This window comes from Protopterus annectens, chromosome 15.part0 (genome assembly GCF_019279795.1).
Source record: "Protopterus annectens isolate FY-2018-M chromosome 15.part0, PAN1.0, whole genome shotgun sequence".
NCBI lineage: Eukaryota > Metazoa > Chordata > Ceratodontiformes > Protopteridae > Protopterus > Protopterus annectens.
In genome coordinates, this window is record NC_056749.1 from 651021808 (window position 1) to 651034272 (window position 12465).

A 12465-nucleotide genomic window follows, 5' to 3' on the forward strand; every position below is an offset into this window, starting at 1 on the left:
CAAAATAACTGTGCTGAGATTGCTTACTTGGCTGCAGTGGTAACAAACACACTGAAGTCTGAGATCTGACTTTCATCACTTACTAATAATAATCCTGTAAACTGAAAAATGAAGAAAAGATCAAAAACACATCTACTCCTTCCCTATCTGGTTAGTGAGTGCCTTCAAGTAACTTTGCTTAAATGTATCACTTTGCTCAAACTGCATGGTTGCTTTATTTCTCCTGTTTCAACAGTGCTGTTGATTACAATGTTAGAATTTATGCCTATATAACTTGCTACACTGTTACTACTCTACTACTTAGATGAAGTTGGCATAATGGTTAAGGTTTTACCTTATATACACAAAGTGCAGGGTTTGATTCTCACATGAGGCAATTTGCTAGGCTTAAAATGGCCATTAGCCTAGTACTAACCTATGATGAACCTAAGTAAAAGCTCCCAGTATTATCTGCCCATGGCTTCTCTTCCTTATCATCCAAACTATGAGATTGTCTTCCTCACAAAACTCATAAAACTTTGATTACTTTCACATTTAAACAGAAGTTATTAAAATTACTATATAAATGGGCTTCCTGTTTCACACAGTGCCCAGTAACCTAAACATCCATGTCTGCAACACTCTAGTTACACCAGTTATTTTCATCCTAACAGAGCCATGTTTCAGCTCTATTAAGCTACATATTTCTGCATATATTTAGCTCAATACAGATAGACAGACTGGTGTTAGTACACAACCAGCATAGTTATTCCAAAACGCTAATTTTAATAATGGGAGAACAGGAAAGGTGAGGGAGCTTTTGGGCTCAAGCTGTGTTGTGACAACAAAGGGCATTTATTAGATCAGTGTTGCATGATCTCGCGTATGGTTTATGTGAGGGCAGTAACAGTTTGAAATACCTTACTAAGGGCTATCATTGTTGTTTCAGTTCTTCAGAATGTAAAGGGAAAGACTAGGCGTCAAAACAAAAGGCATTTACATTATTGTTAAATGGCTATTGAAATCTGCCCAGTAAGTGACGAGACAGTGAATGTGTTTTGAGAGCAACAATGTGAAATAGGCTACTACGTCTATCATATGTATATGACTTTTTCGAAGTGAGAAGGAAGTGTTGTACCCTTTCAAGGGATACAGTTTTCTACTGGCACAATATCTGTGCAAAACGTTCTAATTTTAGTGCGTGATGTGTTTTAGAAATAAAAGTAAGACGTGATTCTTGTTTGGGTACTTATCATTTCACAGTAGTAACCGTCTTGTAATGTAATGACGCTGAGGGTATTGGCCCCTCATGTGGATCTTGCGGTCATTTCATTTGGAGATGTGCCTCTCATCTGTCCCTTAGTTTGACTCAGTATTTTACTCGGTCTATCGTAATCCCGGTGATTTTGGGAGAAAATGTGTTAGGTTACAGTTAATGAATAAAAGTCACTAATTAAAGTTATAGACTTCCTTCACTTCAAAAATGCATGTTTACTTTACATATTCTTATTCTGACATCTTAACTTAATAGTACTAATATTTAAAAAAGTGCCCCTCGTTCTGGAAGAGGTAGGTTGAGGGGTATCTTTGGTGAATGCAGGTCATGTCTCTGTGTAATTGAACTTGGAGGTAATAGGCATATTTAATTCTAAGTAGGTGTTCCCGATGGTAAGGTAATTTGTTCCTGATCTATCATCTGGAAGTTGGCAGGCATGCAGTTTAGGGCAATAGGGATTTTTAGTCTTGACTTTAGTTCCCTGATAGGTAAACGTGCCCAAATCTAGAGAGGTTTTACTAGTGGAATACAAAAAAAAAATAGTAAAGATGACAGCTGTAATTTAGCTATCACAACCTACTGACGTCCAGCTTGTGGTTTAGGTGATTAAGATTACAAACCAAGTGTGCTCAGACGTTATCCTTGCACGCACGCCTCACTACTTGGGATTACGGTTTCAGTTCCCTTTTCCCAGCAATATAGAAGTTATTACGATAAACCTACAACCAACACGCCTACTCAGACTTTAAAAAAAAAAAACAGAGAGAGTCTTTTTTAAGATCCGCCCAGAACTTTGACCGAACGTTTGGCAATTGTCCCCAACTTCCGTGTTTTCTGGAAGCAGTTTGCATGGAAAGGAAAAGCGTTCGGATAGGAGTCTTTCAGTATCGCAGTCTGTCTTTGGGGTTTCATACTTCGTTCCAACCTCCTCCTAGAGTGGGAACCCTCGCCAAGAGCTCGCCATGCCGGGGACTCATCTGCTTGTGCTCGTCCTCACTTTTCTTGGAATATCTGCCTGCTTGGGCTTCCACATTCCTCCTCGTAAGTGATCACTTTATTACTCACTGCTTAGCACTTGTATTCAACGTATTTAGTACTCAAAAATACACCCGGAATTAGAAGTACTAACTGTGAAAAGGGTTACTCAGCTTTAATGTTATTTATTTGTTGCTGGAACTTTAAGATTGTTTTGCACAGTCAACAAGACTTCCCAAATGCAATCTGTACCTGCTGAGACTTGAAGAATTATGGAAAGTACCTTGGACAGGTAGTAAAGCAGCGTAAAGCTTTTAAGGAGGAGTGTTTTATATCTGTCATTATGTTACATTTCTGATTTGTTTCTGTTTTGCTCGATCCATATTGTATTTCCTATGCACTGTATTTCATTTGACATATACAACTTGTAGTTAATGTTCCTCGTCATTCTGCTCTTCAGGAAACCCACATGTTCTAAAAGTGCATCCTTAAGTAGGCACAGACACACTTTAACATGGATAAGTGGGGAACAGGCGCGCAGTTAGAATTACTGAAGGATCAGCTCCATACTTGGTGTGTAAGTGCTCTGATTATAATAATTTTGTTCCGCCAAGGCAACGTATAAAATTACACAAGGGAAGAGTTACTAAGGCAAATACATCAGATTCAGTGGAACACACCGGTATAGCTCAAATCCGTCCCTCTCCATGTTTTGGAGCAAACTAACAAAATGTGGATGGAATCCTGACAGCATGGCTGAAATTTACTAATTTATATTTCTGAAAAAAAAAAAAAACTTCGGGTATTTTTTTTATAATGCGTCACCATTATACCGTGAACTTCAGTTAAAAAAAATAATCCCGAATGTGTGATAAACCATTTCAGTGTGGGACTAGGAGGAATGTAATACGGTAAGAATGAGAGGGTACCCAAAATGTTTGAGTTAAGGCTGTTAACGCAATGGGTCTCAACCTCATACCTCTAGAATCCAGGACAAATCCAGAAGTAATCAGCAGCACTTTTTTTTTTTTTTTTTTTAACTTGAGAAGTTGACAATAACAGGAGATGAATTAGCATGCATTTCCTGAAGTCAAAGAAGACTAACTTTATTAAAATTGTTTGTGTAAACAAAAATTCCACCACCATTTGTCTCCAAATTGCCATTTTGTAGGTGGGATAAAACAAAAATGTGAGCCAAAATTGGAGATATTTGTGAAAACTTTGACAGCTGAAAGGTATGTACTGAGATAGTTGGAAAAAGAGATGTTCTGTGAGATTTTTTACATCCTTAAGTTGTGTGATTATCGGTAAAAACGTGCTAACGTGTATTATTCTCAAAAAGAAGTAGAAATGGAACTAGCCATCTCATTGTGATCACCCACTCAGAACTCTGTTTAAATTGGGGATGAGTGATTACCTTACTTTTTTATGGTGGTCATTAGGTGCTAAAATTTGGCCTGACAAAATGCACCAGTGTTATGCACTGTTGTTTTAAAGCAGGAATTCAATTTTTATTTATAGTGTTTTGCACTTTAAAATGTTTCTGGCATATCACATGAGAGACTAATAGTGAAAATGTAGAGATATATAAAATTTACTTCAGTGGTTTCAAGAATGACTAGACATCTGATGAGGTGTTTGTATGACGTAAGCTCCAGAGCTGGGGTATAGAACTGGGTCAGCCACCCCAGACAGAACTGCTATGTAACTATTTGTAAAACAATTAACATAACAGTCGCACAGAGCCCCACTGCAGATCTGCAGATAAACTCTTGGTCCTCATACAGCTTGAGGTTTGCTAGTTAAATTGCATGTAATGCTGGATTGTTGTACATGTGTATTACTGTTGCTTTATCTCCATATGACCACATCTCTTAGTGGGGGTGTCTTTTTTTTTCAAGGTATTTTACTTTCACTGATGGCTGTGTGGTTAAAAAAAAGTGACAGTGTGTGCATATTATCTGATGTGAGCAGTTCAGACCAGTTAATAGGACAACCATAACAAGCTGAATGTTATGTGCAATATTCCCCCCCCCCCGTTCTATTTTCAGCAGCTAGATCACATCAGAATAAAATGACTGCTGATTTTAGTGACTCTTAATGGGTCATAAATTTAATAGAAAACCTGTGAAGTGTATTTACAAAAAAGTCACATTTGAATACTCCAAATGTCAGAGAGACTGCAATTTATAACAGAACATTGCAATGTTAATGCAAGATAGGACACATGCATAGTGAATTAGCAGTTCTTTTCTGGTTACCTTTATAACCTTGGTTGATATGTGGTTTAGCACACTTTCTTATTAATGGGTATCAAAATGTGTATTGAAACTACTTTTAAAAGTTAATCCATAGTTATTATAAAGCAGTATGGGACTGAATGATTCTTAAACACTGAAGATAAGACTGTGTGTGTGTAAACAAATTATTAAAAGACATTTGGGGTTTTCCACTATCCAAAATTATTTTACAAGAACATTAAGTACAGTAGTTTGTAGCAGGAAAATTGTATGTCATGAGCATCACCCTTTCACGTCTCTATAGACTTTGCTTGTTCTTCAGCCACTCTGGCCACACAGTTAATGTCGTATTGTGGCAGTGGTACAGTATTGCCACATCACATCAAACTCCATGTTGAAAGATGGCAAAAAGGTCAGACGGGTCTCTTTAACAGTTAGTTGAGCAAACAGTCCCTTTTCAACCACAGCCTGTTACATAATTTTGAAAAGAAGCAGAAATCCCAGAAATGAAATGCAAACAAAAAGTACAGAAAGCTTTCAACACTGGTTAGCAATAAAACAGTAGGTTATTGCAAGAGTAACAAACTGGCTGTCACAACCAGCAATGAACCTTTTTTGGTTGCATTAATAGGAGTATGTTTTCCATCATAAATGATCTACCATATTTTATGTGAATACAAAAATGATGATCTGATAGCAAAACAGTTGTCGCATGTTTCATCAAGGCACTAAGAATTCAAGTTGGCTTATAAATTGGTTGCACTTCTGATTGCTAGTGGAAATGTACTCCATATTTCAGGAGCCTGCAGTGAGAAGATCTAGATATATTAGTTTTCACTTACTAGAATGGTATTACCGATCCATTTTGTTAAACATACACAAAGAAATGTACAACTTGTCCAGTATCCTATTCCATCCTCTCATTCCCCGTTAGCCATTGTTCTAATGCTTGTCTCTTCAATTCTTTACTTTCCTCCAGGCTAACCTTTACATTCTCCTGTCCTACACCTTCCATGCTGTGGTTTTGTGAGTTTGTGCATGTATATTTCTATAAAATCTTGTAAATTGTAGCAGTGCATGTACTATGTCTTAACCATATCATGTACTGTATTTGTAAGCTATTTTCTACGTGCTGTGATCTAAAAATGTCCACTGGGATCTGGTATCTGTCCTGGTTAACAAAGTGCAGTCACTATACCCAGGGACGGTGTTAACATTTTGGGGGCCCTAGGCACTTTCACTCAATCACCCTGTCACTGCCACCCTTCCTAAGCAACCTTTTAGTTCATGCTGCAAACTTTCAGCAGTAGTACACACAATGTCATGTAGCTATAATGCACTTGCATTACAGCAGGTCTGTGCACCTCACTCTGTTGGCCCATCTCACAAAGGGACACTTACAGTTACTGACATTTAGTTGCAACAATGCTGCATTATAATTACTCAATGTACAGGGCTAGACTTGGGTGAAATTACACCCTAGGCACTATCTACTGTTTCAGCATCCCCCCTGTAGACAGACAGACACATACACCCTCCAGTGTTTCCCTCTGTTTCTTCCCATCTTGGGCTCTCCATACCATGCACATTACTTTTTTCTTCCTTTTTTTATAGCTTACTGTTCAGTTTTTTCAAGAAGCCAGAACTTTTTATGTGCTCTGATGCGCATTTTAAGTGTGTTTTTTCTTTTTGCACAGCTTTTTCATCCAATGATGGCTTCAACAGAAATTATGATTAAGGAAAGAAATTCATTGTGGTTCAGCTTTAGTTTTCCTTGCATCCTTTCAAAACACCTTCCAGACCAAGACAGAGCAGTAATAACTATTTAGGAAATAACCAAATTAAGCTGGTGCCCCCAGAAGCTATAGGGTTATAGATTCTCTGGGATGCATTTTAGGGCATTTTCCCAACCTTTTAATTCAGAAGTGGTCTAAACAAAAATCATGAGTAAGAAAATAATTTCAGTCTTATTTTTAATGTTCTAATCTGACAAATAGGAGCTCACAATAAACTGACAAGACAATTGTTGGGAGGTTACATAGGTCCTATTTGAGAATACAGCCCCCCCCCCAAAAAAAAAAGACAGTTTGTGCCTATGCATCCCTCTGGTGTTAAAACTGGGATGAAAGCAGAGGTTCAAACTGATACAGTCTTGTATTTTTTAAGTGATTGCTGACACACTCGGGCACACACACATGTTAAGCCTCCAAAAGCAGCTTCCTGTATATGTGCCTGATGTGTGACTGTGAAGAAAGTGAAAAAAACATGGTTACAGTAATGTATTCTATTTTGTTGCTACTAGACAGTATGCTACCCCTATACAAGCTATAGTAACATTCTCTGTATACCTCTGAGCATACCTCTCGACTAAAGATTTTCACAGAATATTTACTTCATATTTTGGTCCATTTTTCATAAAATTGTTTTTTTGGCAATTCACTGGTAAATCATTGAGGGTTGAAGTCAGAAAATAGTGACAGACATTTGAGTTTCAGACTTCATGCCCTTTAGAAAATTTAGTGCAAAACCTATTATTTTTTCAACTTTCCAAGTTTGTAAGAGCAGTAGTTAAAATGTGTTCCTATTTATGGTCATTTATCCCCCCCCCTTATTTATGCCTTTGTCCAGATTTCTTGCTGTAAGAGGTTGAGAGGTATAGCTTTGAGGTCTGTGCGAAAGTAAATGAAACAATAACTATACTTTTCCCACTCCAAACACAAGCTGCAATGGCCTCCTGTGTACACCTCCTAAAGTTTGACTGTGATGAAGTAGAAGTAACCACACAATCCCCAACTTCCCCCATAACCTACATCAACTTTTTGTAAATGCGCATCTCACCAGGGCTAGTTTTAGAATGGATGTGGTTGAGAGCAGAGGCCATTATCAACTTTACCTTAACAGGGTCGTATCACAGTCCTGTTCTGTTTACAAAGTGTATTAATTTTCTGATTACATTTTTTATTCTTCTCATTTTTCCTCAACCACCAGCAGCAGCTTTTGCGGGGCCCCTACACAGTCAAGGATGATTTAGGGTGCCTTGCTGTATACATTTTATGCAGTCTGGAGAGCAGAGGGCCACCATACTCCTAGAAGATCAAAGTATTTGAATGTTCTGTGATATATTTTATGCATTACTTTTGAAATGTAATTACTTGTTACCTGCATTTTTACTGATATTGCATTTTTACTGATATTGAGAAGAGTAATGTATGTGTCCTGGTATTATTGGGTGTTTTAAACAGATAAATTCTGTGATCATTTTTATAGACACCCCCCCCATAAAAATACTAGTTTTGTACTTATTTCAGCAAACAGCAATACACTGTGAAACACTGGTATTGCCACACCAGATTAGAGACTGTTTAGCAGTCATCAAACAACATCAGGGTAAGTCACTTTTATTTACCCCATTGAGGAGTAATACCTGTCACTGTCCCTGATTTCAGAGACCTTCCTTGATTTTTGCCTCATAATTTTGCTCTGTTCTTTGATTTACCAGCAAAACAAATTTTTACATTCAGGCTTAAAGACAGTCAATAAATTGACATGAGTTTTATTCTTCTCATCCAAAAAAGCATGTTTATGTAAAACGTGTTGTTCTATTAACTTTGTGTTATTCTATTAACTTTGTTAGTGAATTAGAGTAATACTTCAAACATGTTCCTCATTTTGAGCCTTTATTCTGGTATTATTTTTGGCAATGCAACGAATTCTTCAGTACACAAGTTGAATGTTATAGTATCTGGTATTCTGCCAGTATTTAGAAAACTCCCTCAAACAGAAAAAAATCCTTGAAGATCGGAAGTATCAGCTCTTCTTAAAATCCAAGGGATGCACTGAGTTTGGTCACTCTGGGCTGCTGATCTCCCTAGTGCTTACTTTGCTCATGCTGATTGTCAGCTTTATCCTAAAAGGGTCATATCACAGCCCAAAAGAGCATAATTAGTAAATTACTACATTTTTTCTACTCATTTTTCCATAACCAGCAGCAGCTTTTGTGGGGGCTTCCACTCAGTCAAGCATGATTAAGGGGGGGCCCTGCAGCAACAGGTATTGCAGGTATCTAGAGCCAACTGTGGTGTTAATTTTAGTGGAGAAAATGCTCACCAGCAGGCTTTGACTAAGCTAGGGGCACTCTGTCAGTGGGAAAATATTTAATGAAATTGTGAAGCCTGTTACTTGATGAAACATTGTTACTGTAACCAGAATATCATTGAATTTTAAAGGAGATATAAATGAGTTATTGTTAGCCACCTGGTTTAGTAAGTCTACAGGTTTGCTGTAGTAGCTTTTGTTGGTGAGAGACATGTTGTAAAATATCAATTTAAGATAACATGCTGTGGTTGGGGGGGGGGGCCCCAGTGACCGCAGGGTTCGCTGGTGTCTAAAGCTGGCTATGGCTGTACCATTGTCAAGGATTCCCATCTGAAGCATAGTTACTTGGTTTACATTTTGTCTTAACATGGATCATTGTTTATCCATGCAGTGCTGGGAGTGGATTTGGTGTTTGCACTAGTGCTGTGATGTAGAACTGTGCAGCTGTGGTGCATGGGTTTTTGTGCTGGGAAACTGTATGTGAAGGGTATTAAAACAGTTTGATGTTATGGTTAAAGGGGTGCTGAAGGAATGGTAGTTTTGACATCCCACTTTCATACGTTCTACAATTTCATGTGTTTGTAGTTCAGGTCTATATTAGAAGTGTGAAGAGACAAAAGAGTGAACACTTTCGTCGCTATGTAAAACCTGAAGTCTGAAAACAGCGAAGTTATGGAACAGTTTTTTTTTTTTTTTTTTTTTTTTTTTTTCCAGGGAAAAAAAATCGCTGGCCGTTCTTGGGACTTGGCTGTTTTCTCCACTATGGTGCAATCTTGGAGTTGGTATATTTAAGTAGGGGTGTGGGGGGGGGGGCGAAGCTCCCCACTTTTATTTTGTCTTTATAATTTTTTGGAACGGCAATTATTTATTTATTTATTTCTTCCTCCTGGGAACAAAATCTCTGTTCCGTAACTTTGCTGTTTTCCGACTTCTGGTTTTACGTGTTGATGAAAGAGCATTTGCTCTTTCGTCATTTCGTTCTAATATAGACCCTTGTATTTCATATTATTTGCAGGGAGGTCCTAACTTTCTATGCAACACTATTTTATTACATTATTTTTTTTTATATAAATTTGTTTCCCAAGTTTTATTTTGTTGTCTTTATGGCTGTTCAATACTGTCCACTTGCAATAGCGCAAACTGTTATATTGTTTTTCTTAGTGACAGTTTACACTGTCATGCAGGGATGCTTATTTTACTTTGACTTTTGTGTAAATTATTTATAAGATGGCTGTGTATTGGTACCAAACTTTGTTGATAACAGTAGGCATGTGGTAAGAACAACGTGAGTGGTGCCATTTATAAAGTACAGTGTCACTTTTGTATGAGATGTTGAATGACATTGTGTGTTGCATGCTTGTGGAAGAATGTTTGTCCATAATTACTGTATGCAGTATAGAAGCAGTCAGTACTCCATCAGTAGAGGTACGTAATCCTTTTACATGTTATGCAGACTGTTGTCACAAGACATATAATGTCCATTATTAGAAAACTGAATCTGTGCACTTATATTATGCCGCCTCCTGACTCTGAGGAATTTATTATCCTAAGACATACTGAATCAAATTTGAGATGTATTCTAACTTTCATGCAGGTTGGATATAGTGTAGTCAAGGAATGTCTGTTATATTGAATGTGAGAGCAGTAGTATAGTATGGCTAACTTAAAGTTATAGTAGGATGCCTTAAACTTTGGCAATTTGGGTACTTTTCCGTTAAACCCCTACCACGTGTCTTGTCTTATTCCATCCTGGTTGTGTAATTACAGCTGGTGCCTAAAATTTACTTCTTCCATGATAAAGGACACCTAAAAACAAGCTTCAGACAGGGTTATGAAAAAAAAAACTTAACTCTATGCAGACATCATCTGGTCGCAGACATCAAAAGGGCAACATGGAAGTCTTGCACAGCTGACACACAGAACCAAACAAGTACCAATATTGACAAATAAAATGAATACACCATTTCCCTTAACCTCTCTCTTGCTTTTATCCTTTTACCTGAAAAGATAACGTAGCTCCTAAAAGTGCCCAGAGCATCCCAAGCAACTCTGCAATCTTACATGCTTGACAGTTTTTACAGCAAAGTTTTTTACAGCAGACTATAACTTTTTTGGCACACTGCAAAGGAAAATATACTTCACCTGCAGCTTTTAAAAAGTCCATGAAATGCCTTAAGTAATCCCTACGAACACCTCTCTCTTGCATGTGCAAATACACACACAATTTTAGATATTACTATCAGATGTACTCGAATTCCTTCAATGTTTCTGACCCAGTGTACCTTTTCTCAGTGGCTATTGTACATATAATCCATTATTACAAGAATAAATTAATTCCTGTCCTTTATTGCAGGTCTCCTAAGTTATCTATTTACAATGTTGAGCTGTGAATTCTTCAGTAAGCAGAGTGTTTTAGAAAGCACTCGTTTACACACTCAAACATAAATCTTGTAAATACCAGCAAAACACAGCCACGCAAAATGGTAGGGGTTTAACGGAAAAGTACCGCAATTTGAAATACTGTGCATTTAAAAAAAAAAAAAAAAAAAAAAAAGGATGATCATTGTTTGTAAATGATGCATGCAGTTTAGAATGAGACATATTTGGTGTCTGTACAACTGATTTTTTGTTTTTCCTTCCGGATAAACATTTCTTATTGAAGACCAGCTGAACACTATATGTACAAGTAGTCAATCTCAACACATTTCAGGACTGCATCTTGCACTGTTTTTTAGAAACTGTCTTCAGCTATTGTTTTGAAACTTTGTAGCCCCATTACAGGTAAATGTTGCTTTCATTGAGTTTTGATGCACTGTATAAAAGACAGATGTTAAGATACAGCTAATGTGCCTGTTTTTTGGGGATAATTTTGTTAATTTTTTTGTTGGCTACCAGCCTTGACAAACAAATGACTGACACGGCAAAGTGCTTTCAGACATGTCTGTCGTCCACTTGTGGTGTACATATTTGTAATCCACTTGTGGTGTACTGGTCAGCAACAAATGTACAGTAGGGGGTGATATGTGAGAAGGGGAACCGAATGTGTTCATGGGGATATGACTGAAGGAGAACTGAATGTGTTCATGGGGATATGACTGAAGGAGAACTGAATGTGTTCATGGGGATATGACTGAAGGAGAACTGAATGTGTTCATGGGGATATGACTGAAGGAGAACTGAATGTGTTCATGGGGATATGACTGAAGGAGAACTGAATGTGTTCATGGGGATATGACTGAAGGAGAACTGAATGTGTTCATGGGGATATGACTGAAGGGCGTGACAAGTACCCTGAGGGTGCATTTGTAATATACTAAATTGATAAACCACTGCAAATGACATAATTGTTGAAGACCTTCTGCGATAATGGGGTGTGGTTAACTCTGCCAGCATTACTTTGTGCATAATGTATTGTTTGTGCAGTACTATGTCCTGCGCGCACAATGATTTGTAGCTCTGAGCCACAGCTCGCACAAATTCCCCAGGGATCTTTGAATTCACCTCTACTCTGCATGAGTGGAGTAACATGACCATGTTTAACATACTGATGTAGTTGGACCATGAGAGAAGTCAGCTTGCTTTCTATGGCCTCTGAGTTCTACCAATGCATTATAATTGCCATTGTTTACTTTTACAGCAAGAGGCACATATCTGTTATTGTGCCAGTCAGCACTTTTGTTCCGTCGAGCAAAAATCACAAATTCTTATCTTCGATGCTTTGTAGTGGTCTCTGTCCTTTTGTTGTAAGGTTGCAGGTCATCCATTTCTTCTATGTGATATAAAGTACATCTCACTGAATTATTTGCAGCTTGGGTGAGAAAAAGCTGAGATACTGAGCAGTAAATATTCCCTGCACTACTATCATTCATTTGCCTGAAAAATGTCCAGGGAAAAAGTTCC

At 37.7% G+C, this 12465-nt stretch overlaps 1 protein-coding gene across 1 annotated transcript in view; it reads left to right on the top strand.

Annotated features, from left to right (window-relative positions):
• The first annotated feature begins 2030 nt into the window (after window positions 1-2030).
• The window catches only part of LOC122789982 (interleukin-13 receptor subunit alpha-2-like), a 764082-nt gene continuing 753647 nt past the window's right edge, over window positions 2031-12465 (top strand). The window contains exon 1 of the mRNA XM_044057489.1: window positions 2031-2296. Within this exon, the coding sequence (XP_043913424.1) occupies window positions 2218-2296 (79 nt within the window). The 5' untranslated portion in view covers window positions 2031-2217. The remainder of the gene's footprint in view (window positions 2297-12465) is intronic.